General features: G+C 42.1%; 3 protein-coding genes across 3 annotated transcripts; 1 reads left to right on the top strand and 2 right to left on the bottom strand.

Annotated features, from left to right (window-relative positions):
* The first annotated feature begins 7,422 nt into the window (after positions 1 to 7,422).
* Positions 7,423 to 9,209, top strand: LOC131024544 (tetrahydroberberine oxidase-like). Its single transcript, XM_057954056.1, has one exon. It carries the CDS (start codon positions 7,471 to 7,473, stop codon positions 9,097 to 9,099), a length of 1,629 nt encoding a protein of 542 aa, XP_057810039.1. The 5' UTR covers positions 7,423 to 7,470; the 3' UTR covers positions 9,100 to 9,209.
* Positions 9,210 to 9,644: 435 nt separating this feature from the next.
* LOC131026024 (uncharacterized) lies at positions 9,645 to 10,989 on the bottom strand. The gene is made up of 3 exons (XM_057955803.1): positions 10,762 to 10,989; positions 10,210 to 10,649; positions 9,645 to 9,651 (listed from the first exon to the last, which is right to left on the bottom strand). Exons 1-3 carry the CDS (start codon positions 10,987 to 10,989, stop codon positions 9,645 to 9,647), a joined length of 675 nt encoding a protein of 224 aa, XP_057811786.1.
* Positions 10,990 to 11,646: 657 nt separating this feature from the next.
* Positions 11,647 to 13,823, bottom strand: LOC131024554 (phenylcoumaran benzylic ether reductase TP7-like). Its single transcript, XM_057954070.1, has 4 exons — positions 13,322 to 13,823; positions 13,124 to 13,258; positions 12,816 to 13,053; positions 11,647 to 12,729 (listed from the first exon to the last, which is right to left on the bottom strand). The coding sequence occupies exons 1-4, from the start codon at positions 13,496 to 13,498 to the stop codon at positions 12,365 to 12,367; spliced, it is 915 nt and encodes a 304-aa protein (XP_057810053.1). The 5' UTR covers positions 13,499 to 13,823; the 3' UTR covers positions 11,647 to 12,364.
* Positions 13,824 to 13,945: the final 122 nt, after the last annotated feature.

Genomic DNA, 13,945 nt, shown 5'->3' with positions numbered 1-13,945 from the left:
CCTTCCATGCTCCGCGCAGAGGGTTACTACTTAATCGTAAGCCGCGAAAGTTGGTCGTGCCATCCGGGCCTTCCATGCTCCGCGCAGAGAGTTACTACTTAATCGTAAGCCGCGAAAGTTGGTTGTGCCATCCGGGCCTTCCATGCTCCGCGCAGAGGGTTACTATTTAATCGTAAGCCGCAAAAGTTGGTTGCACCCCCCGGGTCCTCCATGCTCCGCGCAGAGGGTTACTATTTAATCGTAAGCTGCGAAAGTTGGTTGCACCCCCTGGGTCTTCCATGCTCCGCGCAGAGTGCTCAAGCTTGGATGGGAAGCAGCAAAGGAGTGCTTGGATGGGAAACAGCAAAGGAGCACTTGGATGAAAAGCAATCACGAAATTAACCAAATCCTCGTAAGAGGAGGCGGCGAAATCTTTGGCAGAGAAGTCAACCAAATCCTCGTAGAAGGAGGCGGTGAAATCTCTGGCAGAGAAATCAACCAAATCTTCGTAAGAGGAGGCGGTGAAATCTTTGGCAGAGAAGTCAACCAGATCCTCGCCAGAGGAGTCATCAGAATCCTCGCCAGAGGAATCATCAGAACCCTCGCTAGAAGAGTCATCAAAATCAAATCAAACCAGCAGAGGAGATGCGGGAATATAAATCCAACATGAAAAGAGCAACAAAACAACACAAAGAACAAAAGGAGAAAAGCAACGCAAGTAGGGAAGAAATTTCATAAAAACACGCCAAAGAGGCGCAGCTGTACATCCAAGAACGAGAAGTAAGTACTAAGTTTGTACAAATTTAAGAGTTACAAAAATTTCCTGTAAATCAGGGAAGAGATAGGAGACATCAAGAGGGAGGAGCAGAAGAATCTTCAGCGGGAGTAGAGGAAGCAGGAGCAGAGGCAAAGGAAACCGGAGGAGGAACATCACTGGCAGGGATCTGGCTAGCAGAGTTTCCCTCTGTAAACACGGGCAGCATGCCAGCTTCCTTCACCTCGGGGAGACGGACCCCCAAGTCCAGCAGTTTTACAGCTTCTTGTACAAACGTTTTCTCATCTCGATACAGGGTAAGAAGCTGATCCATTGCAGAAGAGGAGGAAGCGGAATCTTCAGAAACGGAGGCCGCCAGATCAGAGGGTAGAGGAGGCACCACGCCATACTGAGAAAATCTTCGGGTGCTTTTATTGGTGGGATCCCGCAGCCGGTTCACAAAGCCCGCCAAGGAAGCAGAGAAAGCAGGCGTATACAATGGAGCGGAAGGCAACGAAGCAGACCCAACTCCAAAGGCGAAATAGGGAATGGCCCTCTCCAGCACTGGATACCACCATTCTGGTTTCTTCGGAGAATTCGCAGGGATCCCCATCAGCTTATTTATTTCCTCATCATTGAGGTTATCCATTAAAGCATGCAAATCCAGGGTAGCGAGCTGTTCCGAGGTCGCCCCCGCCATCTCTAATGCCTTGGAGGCGGACTGCTGTATCACATAGGCAAAGAGGGGTCCGAAGTCCTCCAGGTACTCTTGAGTCCGCTTGAAGGCCGCCAAAGTGCCTTCCAGCATCAACCCCAGAAAGTGTTGACCCTGCGGAGACAAGAAATACTCCAAGCGTTGATCTCGCGCCCCCAAGACATAAGCACGGTTCTGCGCTTCCACGAGCGTCTTCTTCCAATCACGCCGGGTCTCCTTGTAGGCTTCTTCATATCCCGCCTTGAACCTGGCCAGGTTCTCATGGCTTTCCTTGGTCGTCCTTGTCAGTTCAGAAACCAAGGAGGATTTCTCCACCTCTGCTTGGGACAACTGAGCCTTCAGCTCAGCAATCTCCGCTTCAGCCTTACTCAAACGCTCCACCACCCCGGCCACGTCGTCATCACGCTTAGCGATATCCGCCTGTTCCTTCTCTCTCTCTTTCTCTGACATATCGTAGTCATGGATGCACTTAACAGCCCCCCACATCCGAGCCTCCACCTGCAAGAAAATAAAACGGGTTCCGACAGAACAATAAAGAGGTTAGTAACTTCGTTTTTTTTATGATAAAAGTATAAAAAGCAGGGTACCTGAAGAGCCAACTGGCACAGCTGAGTAACTAAAACCCCCCGGGTCAGCTTTTCCACTTTCTCCTAGTCCTTTGAGTGGACACGAGCTATCAAGGCATCAATCAACTCCTGCCCCGACAAACTCGAAATCGGCCCAGGAACAACATCTTCTGGCTCATCAGCAGGGGGCACCACAGCTTTGCCCTTGCCCTTTCCCCCGGCAGAAGAGGGAACCTTAGAACCACCAGCAGACTTCTTCGCTGGCCCCTTTCCCTTCTCCACTGCAGACGAGAGGACCTTCGAACCACCAGCAGACTTCTTCGATGGTTCTTGAGACTTGTCGGCCTTCTTTAGGCTCTCTTGTTTCTCTTTCTCACCGACGGAAATCAGAGAACCTCTCTTCCTCTTCTTTGAAAGCTCGGAGAGGGTGACACCAGGGACCGAATCAGGCGAGGGAACTTCATCGGTAATGTCCACAATCTGGACATCTCCTTCACCGGCACCAGATGTATCACCAGTGCTGGGGCGGCCACGCCTGCGAACAAGGCTACCCGCATCAACCTCCTCGGCATCAAAGGTGCGGGAGACTTCCACATTTCTCTCTGGGACCTCTATCACCGGGGGAATGATGACCAGCTCGGCCCCAGCTGGTTGTTCTGAGGGAGCAGTTCGGGAAGCAGAATCCCCCGAGCCATGCTCCCCACTGGGAACAGGAGAAGCAATAGTGGGCAGATTGTCCCCGCACTTCTTTCTCCAAGACATGTGTGCAAATCAAAATTCCATATCTTTAAAATCAGGGTAACAAAAGTTAATGTATTTTCTAATTCATATTCTTTACCTATTGATTTCTGGGGATATAGGGGAAACAGGCCATTGTATGCCAGAGCCGAATTATTCTCAGCAAGGTATTTACAGTCTAAGGGCTGGACTTTGTTCATAGCATTCAGACGGGCTATGACATCCAAGTCAAAGGCAGAGGGAGCTTCTGGGGAGGCTGGTCTATAACTAGTCCGGGGATTGTGCCATTCTAGTTCCCGAACATGATAATCGCGCCAGGTGCCAAACAGGGTGCGCACATAACAATAATAGCTCAAAAAGCCGCCATCAGAAGAATTTAGAGAGGAAAGGAAAGAAGTGGGACATCTTCGAAGACCCGCAAAGCTATACAAAGGATTGCCCTGCATGCGAAGAGATTGAGTCTGACAGAACAGTTTGGCGGTGTCCTTAACACCGTGAGCTCGGCAAAGGATATGGAAGGCGTATAGTCTTCGGATGGCAGAGGGAGCGACTTGGGTTGCAGACATCAACCAGAAAGGTAGGAGGAGGAAGCCTTAGGCCAGCGTCTATTTGGGCTTGCCAGATGACTATTACCCTAGGGTGGCGAAGGCTCTCGGGAGGTGTTGAACCTTTAGAGAAGGCCTCAAATTTTAAACCTTCGGGGTGACGACATTTACGTTCCAATCTCTCAACCGCCGCGACGCCAAGGAGGGATTCAGGAACACGCTTTGGGGGTAGGGGGTCTTCTTACCCCTTTTCTTAGGCTGAGAAGAACTGGGGACAGTTTGGGAGTCATAAGAAGCAGAGGGGGAAGGGAGGTTATCAAGATCCTGGAGTTGGGGAGAGGAAGATGAAGAAGTTTGGGAAAAAGGAGAGGGCGAACGCGAGGGTTGAGGAGCGGAAGTGGAAGCCATTATCAGAAATACCAATCCTAGGGTTTTCTAGCACGCTCAATCAGAGCACCAAATAATTACACCACTACGCTACAACTAATCACAAGAATTGGGAGAGGAGGGTATGCGAATTACCTAGGTCAAATAAAGTTTGATTGTAAATACCGGAGCGGAAGAGTCGCTGAAGGTACGCCGGAACAGGAGGGAGAATCGCCGGAATTCGCAGATGGAGGAGTTTGAGAAAACCGGAGAAGAAGAATAGTGAAAAACGGGAGTTCGAATCGACTAAGTAAAAATATACGCGGGCAACTACCAACATGCGGGATGAACGACACGTGGCATACGGAAATAAATCGACGGCTAAAAATCCCTACAGAAAGACGAAAGGACGCAAAGGTTAAAAAGATAACCTCGGGGTACGGGAAAAGCACTGTAGCTCGGACAGGCATTTAATGCGGGTGACGTCACTCATGCGGGCGAGTCCTCTGACTAGTTGCACTAATCCAGAGTGAACTAGCCAGACCAGGGGGTGGGAGTAACAAAAACACTGGAGAATAATTTATAGGGTTTATCTTTGCTTTCTTATAGTATTAAGGTTTTCGTGTTTTCAGGATTTGCAGGGATCAGGGAGAACATCATAACACCAGCTTTAACAATACTGCAATGGTTGAACACGAAGAATACCCGGTTCAACCAGACCAGAGGGGGGAGTGGTTGATGAGGAGTAATATGTGCAGAATAGAGAAAGGATACAAATCAGAGGAATCATCCTCGCCAGAGGAATCATACTGGTCAGAATAATCATTCTTACCAGAGGGATTTCATCCATCAAAAACAACTCATCCACCAGAAGAATGGCTCTTGCCAGAGAGATCACCTCCATCAGAGGTATCGCCAGAAACGCGGAAGACTTCCCGCGTGAAGATGAAATTCCGGATATACCCTTCGACCACGCCAGAGAGGTCCTCCACGACAGAGAAGTCCTCCATGCCAGAGAAGTCATCCACGTCAGAGAAGTCCTCCACGCCAGAGAAGTTATCCCCACCAGAGAGATCACCTCCATCAGAGGTATCGCCAGAAACGCGGAAGACTTCCCGCGTGAAGATGAAATTCCGGATATACCCTTCGACCACGCCGAATACATGCGCTTACACCAATTTTACCATTTTACCCTTCCCTGTACTCTATAAATAGACCTCATACTCGTGCATTGTAATTACGCTATCATTCGCTTTTGAATACAACAGTTATATTTTGCTCTCGTGCTCAATTCTCCGATTGTTACTTTGCTCTTTCCGATCAACTTTACTAGGTATAGTTCATGCTTTTCACTTCGTAGTTTAGGTGTTGGTTTCATGAAACACCAACACCTATTCCATGTTATAGCACATTGCTTAGCTAAAGCTGCGAGAGATGTTTCTACACTTCATGTTTGGAATGAACCCCCGTCGTTTGTGGAGGGTCATCTCCATATTCCATGTCAGTGTGCTCAATAAAATTATCTCTCCTTACCTTCAAAAAAAAAATTACATAAGTAATGGTAGAGTAAAGTGGGCCCAATAGGTAAAACTGTAGTAATTTTAAAAGCAAGGGAGGGTATAATTGTCCAAAAAGCAGAGTAGGAGTTTATTTCGTGGACAAATATTTAAGGGCAAGTAGGAGTTTTTTTGGTGGACGGAGGGAGTATAATATACCTATAAATATATTATGGTTTATCCTTTATATTTTAATAGTTATTTAAGTAGTAGTATTCATTAGGACTCTTTATCATATAAGTTACTATCTTTTATTATATAATTTTAATAATTTAGAATTATAATACAAAAAATTACTTAATGGAGTAGTTTTTTTTAGAAGTTTAATTTTGCTAGAATCTTTGGAATTAAAATTAATTATGTAAAGATGAAACCTATAAAATACATATGAATACAAAATTAGGTGATGTTTAATTAAATAAAATTTAATTTTTTTTAATTTTATGAGTTCCATAACATTATACTTAAAAAAAAATTAATCAATAATTAGTTTAAAAAATACATTAAAATGAAACTAATTAAACTTCTAAGTCCAAATTAATTTGCCACTTTTCCTATCTTTCGGGCTTGCCAGCAAATGCTCCAAAAATCTCTTCTTTTTCTACCTCCTATCACACAATCTCGTCGACGTCAAATTTTCCAATTTCTGCAAAAAAAATCACCTAATTATGTATATTAAATTCAATTAAAGCACAAAATAATCCAAGAATATGAACAATTAAATACCAATCCTATGTTGGAGCATAGTAATAAAAATTGTTAACGCAAGATGAATTGTCAAATTGCATAACTTTGAAATGTCACTTTCTAGATAGTTACGACTATCATCATGCATGAAAATTCAACAGCTGGGAATATTATCATCAAGCAAGATATAGATCAAGTTCCCTTCGCCCATTCAACTTATCTACGTGTAGTATAATAGAATATATATATATGGTGATCATCGTCTACCATTAAATAATTCCTGCAATCTTACTAAGAATTAAATGAGTATAACAATAAGTAGGATCGAACCACAAAAAACGAATAAAAACATTCAATTTCTTAAAGAATTTTGTTTGGTGTAGCCACCACACTTTAAATTGGAGAGATTGATTACTAACTAAGAAAAAAAAGTAAATAAACTAAAATAGCAACAAGATATAAATCAAGAATAAAACGGACTCGACTTCGAATAAATCCACACTAGTCACTACTCTGATCATAGACGCAAAGATAAATGAATTCTCATGGACCAACCAGTTATCGGATACCTTGAATGCAGCGGACGTACCCGAATTCCACTTACTTTATCCATTGTTAGCTGTCGACGCCAGACCTAGATTTAATGTTTCAATCTATCTATATCTATATCTCTATACCTATTATAAAAGAGTCTTATTTTACAAAATTTGATTTGCCTATTATATCCCTCATATATATATATATATATATATATATATATATATTTAATTTAAGTTAATTATGTAATTTATTATAGTATACATATAATATATCTATAAATATATTATGGTTTATCCTTTATATTTTAATAGTTATTTAAGTAGTAGTATTCATTAGGACTCTTTATCATATAAGTTACTATCTTTTATTATATAATTTTAATAATTTAGAATTATAATACAAAAAATTACTTAATGGAGTAGTTTTTTTTAGAAGTTTAATTTTGCTAGAATCTTTGGAATTAAAATTAATTATGTAAAGATGAAACCTATAAAATACATATGAATACAAAATTAGGTGATGTTTAATTAAATAAAATTTAATTTTTTTTTAATTTTATGAGTTCCATAACATTATACTTAAAAAAAATTAATCAATAATTAGTTTAAAAAATACATTAAAATGAAACTAATTAAACTTCTAAGTCCAAATTAATTTGCCACTTTTCCTATCTTTCGGGCTTGCCAGCAAATGCTCCAAAAATCTCTTCTTTTTCTACCTCCTATCACACGATCTCGTCGACGTCAAATTTTCCATTTTCTGCAAAAAAATCACCTAATTATGTATATTAAATTCAATTAAAGCACAAAATAATCCAAGAATATGAACAATTAAAATATACACATCAATATATTAAAAATGTAAATGATGTTTGTTTTGTCCTTCAAACTAGTGAAATTTCAAATAAGCGCGCCGTTGGAAATGTGGAATTTAAATCCGGTATTTATATAATATTCATGAACTTTGTACATATAGTCTTATAAATAGAACACATTATTGCATATGCTTCTCTAAATCATCAACCATGAAACCTCCTTCCATCTCATCCCTCGCATTCATTCTTGTTCTCATCATCTCGTGCTCATGGGCAGCTTCTGCCGATGATCACGACGATTTTCTCGAATGTCTCACTGAAGAATTCCAGAATTACTCCACGATTTCAAACGATGTTTACACCATCGCCAACTCATCATACACTTCCATCCTTCAATTCTCCATCCGAAACCTGAGATTCGGGTCGGCATCAACTCCAAAACCGCAAGTGATCATAACCCCGGAGCACGAATCCCAAATCCCGCCCATCATACACTGCGCCAAAGATAATGATCTGGAAGTCAGAACTCGAAGTGGTGGCCATGACATGGAGGGACTATCTTACGTCTCACAAGTCCCATTCGTGATCATTGATCTGATCAATCTCAGCGAAATCACAGTCGACGCTGAGAATAAAACTGCGTGGGTTGAAGCAGGTGCCACCATCGGTTCTTTAAACTACAGGATTGCAGAAAAAAGTCCAATTCTGGGATTTCCAGTTGGTGTCTGCCCAACAGTCGGTGTCGGCGGGCACTTCAGTGGAGGGGGCTACGGCCCCATGTTGAGAAAATACGGTCTGGCTGCGGACAACATTATCGATGCAAGAATAATCAACGCCAACGGCAGAATTCTCGACAGAAAATCAATGGGCGAAGACCTGTTCTGGGCCATCAGAGGCGGCGGGGGAGCCAGCTTCGGCGTGATCACCGCCTGGAAGATACAACTGGTGGACGTTCCAGAAACCGTCACTGTTTTCTCAGTGCGCAGGACGTCGGAACAGAATGCGACGCAACTCATTCACCGCTGGCAAGACGTGGCTCCCAAACTCGACAAAGATCTCTTCATCGGTGTCATCTTGAGCAGGGTGAATTCCAGCCAAGAGGGAAGGAACGCGACCATCCAAGCCAATTTCTGGTCACTTTTCCTCGGTGGAGTCGACAGATTACTTCCAATGCTGCAAGAAAGTTACCCTGAGTTGGGCGTGGAAAGACAAGACTGCATCGAGATGAGTTGGATCGAATCAGTGCTATATTTTTCGGAAGCCCCCGTGATACCGGCTTCGCAGCGACAGCCACTTGAAGTTTTGCTTAACAGAACTCAGCCAAATCTAGTAAACCTGAAAGTGAAATCAGATTACGTGCAGAAACCCATTCCCGAATTAGGGCTACAAGGGATTGAGAGACTGTTATACGAAGCAGAGATCCAGTCTTTTGTCCTGATGATCCCATATGGTGGAAGAATGTCTGAAATTTCTGAATCGGAAACTCCATTCCCTCATAGAGCTGCAAACTTGTACAAAATTGCTAGCACGGTGTATTGGCAGGGCAACGAGGGTGGAGATTCGGAGAGGTACATAGGTTGGAGCAGAAGGTATTACAGTTACATGGCTCCTTATGTGTCGAGCTCGCCCCGAGAAGCATATCTCAACTACAGAGATGTCGACATTGGAGTGAATAAGGTTGTTGGTGAGACGAGCTATGAAGAAGCCAGCATTTGGGGGAAGGCGTATTACAAGGACAATTTCGATCGTCTTGTTCGGGTGAAAACAGTGGTTGATCCGGAGAATTTCTTCAAGAATGAGCAGAGCATTCCGTCGTCGCATTCCGACAAAGATGATTAGGATTTTTACTTCAGACCGCCAACATATGTACTTGAATAAGGCGTTATATTATTTCATGTTTTTGTTGTACAAGTAATGATTTTATTGTGCTCATAAATTGATTTTTTTTTTCCCTTTTTTGTCAAGAAGTAGTAATAAAATAAGAGTAAAAATTTAAAATGCCCACTTTCTTATCTTTTTTTGTAAAAATGTCCTCTCTTATTATACAAAACAATTTATGCCATATTCTTTAAACACCCTTTGATTTGATGGGTTTACTTGGTTTTCTGTGAAAGTATTACACATTTGACCGATTTGACAACTATCAATCATAAAAGTCAACGATTTGACAGTTATCGATCAAGAATACATATGAACGATGGGTGGCTAGATCATGAGTTCGCCTGGGCGGACACATGATTTTATCGGTCGGACACATGATTTGGGTGGCAGATCATGTGTCCGGCCGATAAAATCATGTGTCCGGTCGGGCGGACACATGATCTAGCCACCCACCGGTCATATGTACTCTTGAATGATAGCTGTCAAATCGTTGACTTTTATGACTAATAGCTGTCAAATTGGTCAAATGTGTAAGACTTTCACAAAAAACCAAGCACACACATCAACATCAAAGGGTAAAATAGATACTTCACATAATTAGGGCATATAATGCTTTGTATGATAACTTAGGACATTTTTACAAAAACATTTAAGGAAGTGGGCATTTTTGCCTATTAACACATAAAATAACTTGATGAACACCTTCTGTTTCCAGACGCATGTAGTAATATTTGAATCATCTTTCGTTTTAATTTACGTGAAATTATCTTGAAATTTGTACGAGTTAACATCTTGTAATTTTCGAAAGTAATTTTTAGGATTGAAACATTTATTATCAGGGTTATAAAATTAATTAAGTTATGAGTTGAGCAAAATTATTGAAATTGGCTATATGAAAAGAAAAATGGCCACCACATTTAGAACAAAATAGAGAAAAATCAAAGGATATTGGTCTATAAATACTAAAAAAAATATATATTTTGATTTTGCACCTTAATTTTTAAAGCAACATGATTTGGTTTTCTACACAATTGACACACTGGTTTATTAGAGTTATTGCCATAATACCTGTCACCGCCACCTCTGCCACCTCGATTACCTGAGCTACGGTTGCTAGATCTGCCACCACGACCTCTTTGGTTTTGTTGATTGTAGGCTATATTTGCTTGATGATTTGGTTGTTGTTGTGTGGATGAAGCAGTAAAGGCAGTAGTATTGGCTGCAGTGGATTGATTGAGAAGACGAATCTCATGAGTTTGCAAAGCAAATTGAGTGTCATCGACGCTGAGTTCTTCACATCGTGCTTGAAGGAAAACTGAGACACTTTCATATTCTGGACCAAGGCCAGCCAAAACATAGTTGACAAGATCAGATTCTGGAATAGCTTGACCAATGTTGTGTAATTGATCAGAAATTCCGCGGAATTTGAGGATGTAATCATCGATTGAAGAGTCTCCTTTCTTCAATGTCTGGAGTTGGAGACGTAGTTGAGCTGCTCGAGCTTTTGACTGAGAGTGAAATAGCTTTTCAAAAGCATTCCACAATTGCACCGAGGAAGTGCAGCAGCCGACGTAACCTATCATAGCTGGTGATAGGGGAGGCTAGAAGCCCGCTAAAGACAAATTGATCCTTGCGCAACCACGCAAGATACTCTGGATTGGAGATTGATTCAGCATCAAATGTAGATGAAAGAGTCGGCGACGGAGCTGTGTCGCGAAGAAGAAGATCATTGAATCCATAGGCGCAGGCTGTAGCATAGACTTGAGTTTTCCAGAAGTTGTAATTGGTGCGATCAAGTTTCACGCTAATAGGATGAAGCGAAGGAAGATTGGTGGATGTAGTATCCATGGCGGAGAAATGCAGATCGAGATAGAGAAGAGGAAGCGGAAGTGTGTAGGGGTGTAAATGAGCCGAGTCGAGTCGAGTATTGCCATGCTCAGACTCGAGCTCGACTATTTTGATGAAGCTCGAGCTCGAGCTCGACTCGGCCAAGCTTGATTTTTTTGAGCTCGAGCTCGACTCGATGTCATATTTGTGAGCTCGAGCTCGACTCGGTTAAGCTCGATTGTGGAGTCTTGCTCGAGTTTGAGCTCGAGCTCATTTAAGCTCGTTGAGCTCGAGCTCGTTCAAACTCGGTGAACTCGAGCTCGTTTGGGCCATTTTGTAGGTTTTAAATATATTTAATTTTGGGCTAATATATAATATATTATATACTAATTACTTGAGCTCGATTAGGCTCGCGAGCCTAACGAGTCGAGTATCACGAAACTCGAACTCGGGCTCGGTACCAACTCGAGTAGCTCGAGCTCGAGCTCGACTCGACTAACATCGAGTCGATTTCGAGTAATCTTCGAGCCGATCCCGAGTAGCTCGCGAGCTAGCTCGACTCACTTACACCCCTAGAAGTGTGGAGAGGAGGATCGAGAGGAAAATAGCAGGAGCGGTTACGCTTTTGCAACTGATACCATATTGAACTATGATATTGACTTCATATGAGAGAAAATATTGAAACTGGAAAATCAAATCTTATTGATATCTGCATTTCTCCTTCTATAGAGAGGATTACAAGAGCCGTTCATGCACCAGTACATGCACCGGTTTACATGTTATAATTACCTTCTAACTATTTCTTTAACTAACCGATGTTTCTAACAAACTCTAAATAACAAGTTTAACAACTTTTAGTTGTTAATCAATACTCACTAAGAACAAACCCGAGACAACAAAAAGAAGAACTAAGAAAGACCAACAAGCAAAACGCCCACCGACGTACCAATGAACAAAACAAAAAAACGAAGACCAAGCCGCCATGAAAAAACAGGGCGGATAAACCAAAGAAGCCCGACCACAGCCAGCACCAAGCCAACAACCATCATCCTCCATCTGCTCGACCAAATGTCAAAGAGAATCCAAAAGCAATCAATCGAAGGAAGACAGCTAGAACCCCAAGAAGATGGGGCCGAAAAGGACGCCACCGGCGCAACAAGAAACCAGCCGGCAGCCAAACCAATGACCGACGATGGCGGAGAAACCAGCGGGACCCGACCACAACGGTTCCAGCCATGCACCTGAAGCACAGTTGACAGCAGCCCTGCGCACCACCAGCCCACCAACGACCAAGAAAAAAGCCAAAACTTAAAACCCAAACAAAGCAGCACCAGCCTCCCACTTGCTCGACAAAACCATGACACAACAACCCGATTCAAAAAGAGTGAGTGGATATCTACACGAAGTTATTGAGATAGTCGTCCACGGTGGTGTATTTGACATCAGGATAGAGCTGGGAAGCCTCAACCCCCACCGTTGGATCAATCTCAAAATAGGTCTGATCACCCTTGACGAATATGGAGTGGTTGATCCACACTATCACATTTAATGCTGACTCTTTCATCTGCTTCAGAATTTCTTCCTCTGGCACGTATATTTTGTCGAGGGTTTTGCCGATCTTCTTCTCCCAGCAATGAACAAGCTCATTGAATGAATATATGTTGTGAGGAGGCTTAATGTAAAGGATCTTGTTCAATGTTCTGGGATCAACCGTAGCTTTGATGGTGTATGCACCAATGTCATGTTCCTCGTTGAACACAGCTGCAGTTTGTCATTAATATATAAAAACTGAACAAGTATGAAAATGAAGTTCAATCAAGTTGTGTAATGTATATATAGATAGATACCTTGAACATTTCCATTTCCAGGGATAACTACTTTGTCTCTGGGAGGAGCAGTGGCGCCCAGTTGCAGAAAACTCGAGAGCGCGAAGCTGGCAATCAAGTTGCACACCACGTAGGTGTAGGGAATGCCCTCTGCCTCTATTGCTCTGCGGATTTCTACCTTAAGTTGCAAATTTGGGTTTATGGGATCCACGGCATGCCCACGGTCGATATCGTTTCCAAATTCTGAAGGTAGGAACCTCTGCAACAATTAATATTCCAATATTTATATATTCCAAACAACATTTCTTTGCTTTTTTTGGGATACGTACCTTAACATTTCCAGCCTCTTTAATAGCAGCAATAATCTTATATTGATCAGCAATCTGCATGAAGCCTACAGTTGATATAACCACATCTACTTGCTTTATAGCCTTCACCAAGCTCTCATGATCATTCAGATCTCCCTGCACATACATTTATAATCATCACCTTTTCTTTCACACACACACACACACACAGATACACACAGTTAGGATGGTGACACCAGATTTCTTGAAGGTCTCAACGAGCTGGGATTTGGCTGGATCAGAGAGGGATGCCTCTCTCATCAAAGCATAAGTGGGATGCCCAGATTTGGCGCTGGCTTCAACTACGAATTTGCCGATGTATCCTGTTCCACCGATTATCAAGATCTTCTCTCCCATTTTTCTGTGTATTTGAAAATTTTCTTTTTCTTGCAGTTGCTGAGTTTGATGATGAATTACAGTGTTGAGATGGGTTCACGTATAAATAAACAATTAGCATCCACCCATCATCCATTTTTAGCATTATAAAATTTCTCCAGTTTAGAGATTTTCTTATTGGATTGGCCCACAAATTGCGGTCTAGAGTTTTTTTTACTGAGTTCATACGGAGTCTCATAGTTTTCTGCGTCAGAATAAACTAAACCATAAAAAAAATTAAAAAAGAATTATACATCAAAAAAATGTGTTAGATCCTAAATACTTTAATGCACTCTACCTAGCAATCCTGCTTATTTGATTTCATGCTGTTAGGTTGCATGCTCTACCTAATTGTTCCTTCCTACTTAATTTTTCTATTTCATAATCTTTTTTGTTTTTTTTCAGGCTTCTATTTCAAAATCTTGGTTA

Source organism: Salvia miltiorrhiza, chromosome 5 (genome assembly GCF_028751815.1).
Source record: "Salvia miltiorrhiza cultivar Shanhuang (shh) chromosome 5, IMPLAD_Smil_shh, whole genome shotgun sequence".
Classification (NCBI taxonomy): Eukaryota; Viridiplantae; Streptophyta; class Magnoliopsida; order Lamiales; family Lamiaceae; genus Salvia; species Salvia miltiorrhiza.
The sequence above is the reverse complement of the archived record's forward strand: the minus strand, read 5'-3'. Positions and strand labels throughout refer to the sequence as shown.